This window comes from Polyergus mexicanus, unplaced genomic scaffold (genome assembly GCF_030449975.1).
Source record: "Polyergus mexicanus isolate NDT 795.1 unplaced genomic scaffold, iyPolMexi1.0 SCAF_8, whole genome shotgun sequence".
NCBI classification, from domain to species: domain Eukaryota; kingdom Metazoa; phylum Arthropoda; class Insecta; order Hymenoptera; family Formicidae; genus Polyergus; species Polyergus mexicanus.
In genome coordinates, this window is record NW_027223328.1 from 6591266 (window position 1) to 6593188 (window position 1923).

General features: G+C 43.2%; 1 protein-coding gene across 1 annotated transcript; it reads left to right on the forward strand.

Moving 5' to 3' along the window:
* The first annotated feature begins 922 nt into the window (after nucleotides 1-922).
* LOC138935293 (uncharacterized) lies at nucleotides 923-1414 on the forward strand. The gene has a single exon (XM_070299745.1). The coding sequence runs from the start codon at nucleotides 923-925 to the stop codon at nucleotides 1412-1414; it is 492 nt and encodes a 163-aa protein (XP_070155846.1).
* The last annotated feature ends 509 nt before the right edge of the window (nucleotides 1415-1923 follow it).

The following is a 1923-nucleotide window of genomic DNA, read 5'->3' on the forward strand; positions in this document are numbered from 1 at the left end:
ACAACGAAACGACGACGAAACGTCAACGAAACGTCAACGAACGACAACGAAACGTCAACGAACGACAACAAAATGACAACGAAACGTCAACGAACGACAACAAAACGACGACGAAACGTCAATGGACGACAAGAAACGGTTCACGGACAGCTACGGACGGTTCACGAACGGCTACGAACGGTTGAAGGACGGCCGAACGGTTCAGGAACGGTTGTCGGACGGTTATCTAAAGGCTCAGGAACGGTTCAGGAACGGCTGCGAACGAATTAGGAACGGTTACCGAACGGGTCAGGAACGACTACGAACGGCTATCGAACGGCGACGAATGACGGATGACAAAGAACCACTATTGAAAGACGATGAACGGGAATAAACGGTTATTGAGTGGTTAAAAGTTAGAGATATAAATTATAATGTAATTTCTTTACACGTATTATTACGCGCCGACTAGCCGCACCGCTAAAAACATGGCATCGTTAAAATCCAACGGACGTAAAAATATCGAGAAGCTACGACTCGTCGAGGAACTGCATGCTTCGGCGAGAAGAAATTTTCCCCGCGTCGTAGTGCGGGGTTACGATGACCTGTGGCAAGCCGACATCGTCGAGATGCGTCCGTACTCTCGTTTCAACAGAGGTTACCACTACATACTCACAGTCATCGATGTACTGAGCAAGTACGCGTGGGCCGTACCGCTCAAGAGTAAAGGTGGAAGTGAGACGGCTGATGCTATCGCTGAGATAATTTGAGATAGTAAGAGATGCCCGAAAAACATGCAAACCGATATGGGAAAGGAATTTTACAACATCGACGTACAACGTCTCATAAGAAAACACGATATTAATCATTATTCCAGTATTCGGTGTTGAAGGCATCGGTTGTCGAACGATTTAATCGCACGTTAAAGAATGACATGTGGAAAATGTTAACGCTGAACGGAACTTACAAGTGGGTTGACGCGTTGCCGCGACTCGTGTCGGATTACAACGCGCGCAAGCATCGCACTATCGGTATGAGACCTATCGATGTTACCCCCGCAATCACCGATAAACTTTTAAATACAGTATACAGCAACGTAAAGATTGCGGCACCAGCAAGATTTAAAGTAGGTAACCCGGTACGCGTTAGCAAGTATAAGACGATCTTCGAGAAGGGTTACACACCAAATTGGACCACCGAGGTGTTTAAGATTATTAAAGTGCAGCGTACTAATCCCGTAACCTATCTACTCGAGGACTATCGCGGAAAATCTATTGCTGCAGCATTCTACGAATACGAGTTGCATCGCGCGACTTATCCGGACGTGTATCTCGTGGAGAAAGTACTGCGCAGGAGAGGTGACGAGGTTTACGTGAAATGGCTGGGATTCGATGGATCGCACAACTCTTGGATACACAAGGACAATGTGATTTAATTCATACAAATTGTATTTTATTTTAACATATAAAAAATATGAAATACATATAAAGTATCTGAAATATGTAAAATATATACAGCATATAAAATATATGTAAGATATATTCAGCATGTGAAATATAAAATATAAAAGAAAGATAGAATTATATTTATTTTGTTTTCCCGATACACACACACACACACACACACACACACACACACACACACACATACATACACACATATATATATACATTATATTATAAGGGTATTCGGAAATGTCCCCACGGTAGCGTGTCGGTCGAATCAGGTACGATATATCGCTTGTCATCGTACGGACTCAGAGCAATTTTTGTCTCGCTGATTGTATATACTTCGTGCAATTTGGATCTTATGCAAGACTGTCGTCGAGTCATCTCAATTTCATCGCGCAGACACCGCGTGTAATCATCGAACGTTATCGGTCTCGCTACGACGTTACTCTTGACGCCTTTAACCTTTTTTGTATCTTTTTTATTATCTACTCGC

What these genes read in the sequence shown, in the direction of transcription:
- LOC138935293 (XM_070299745.1), top strand. Translation starts at nt 923, where the DNA reads ATGTTAACGCTGAACGGAACTTACAAGTGGGTTGACGCGTTGCCGCGA.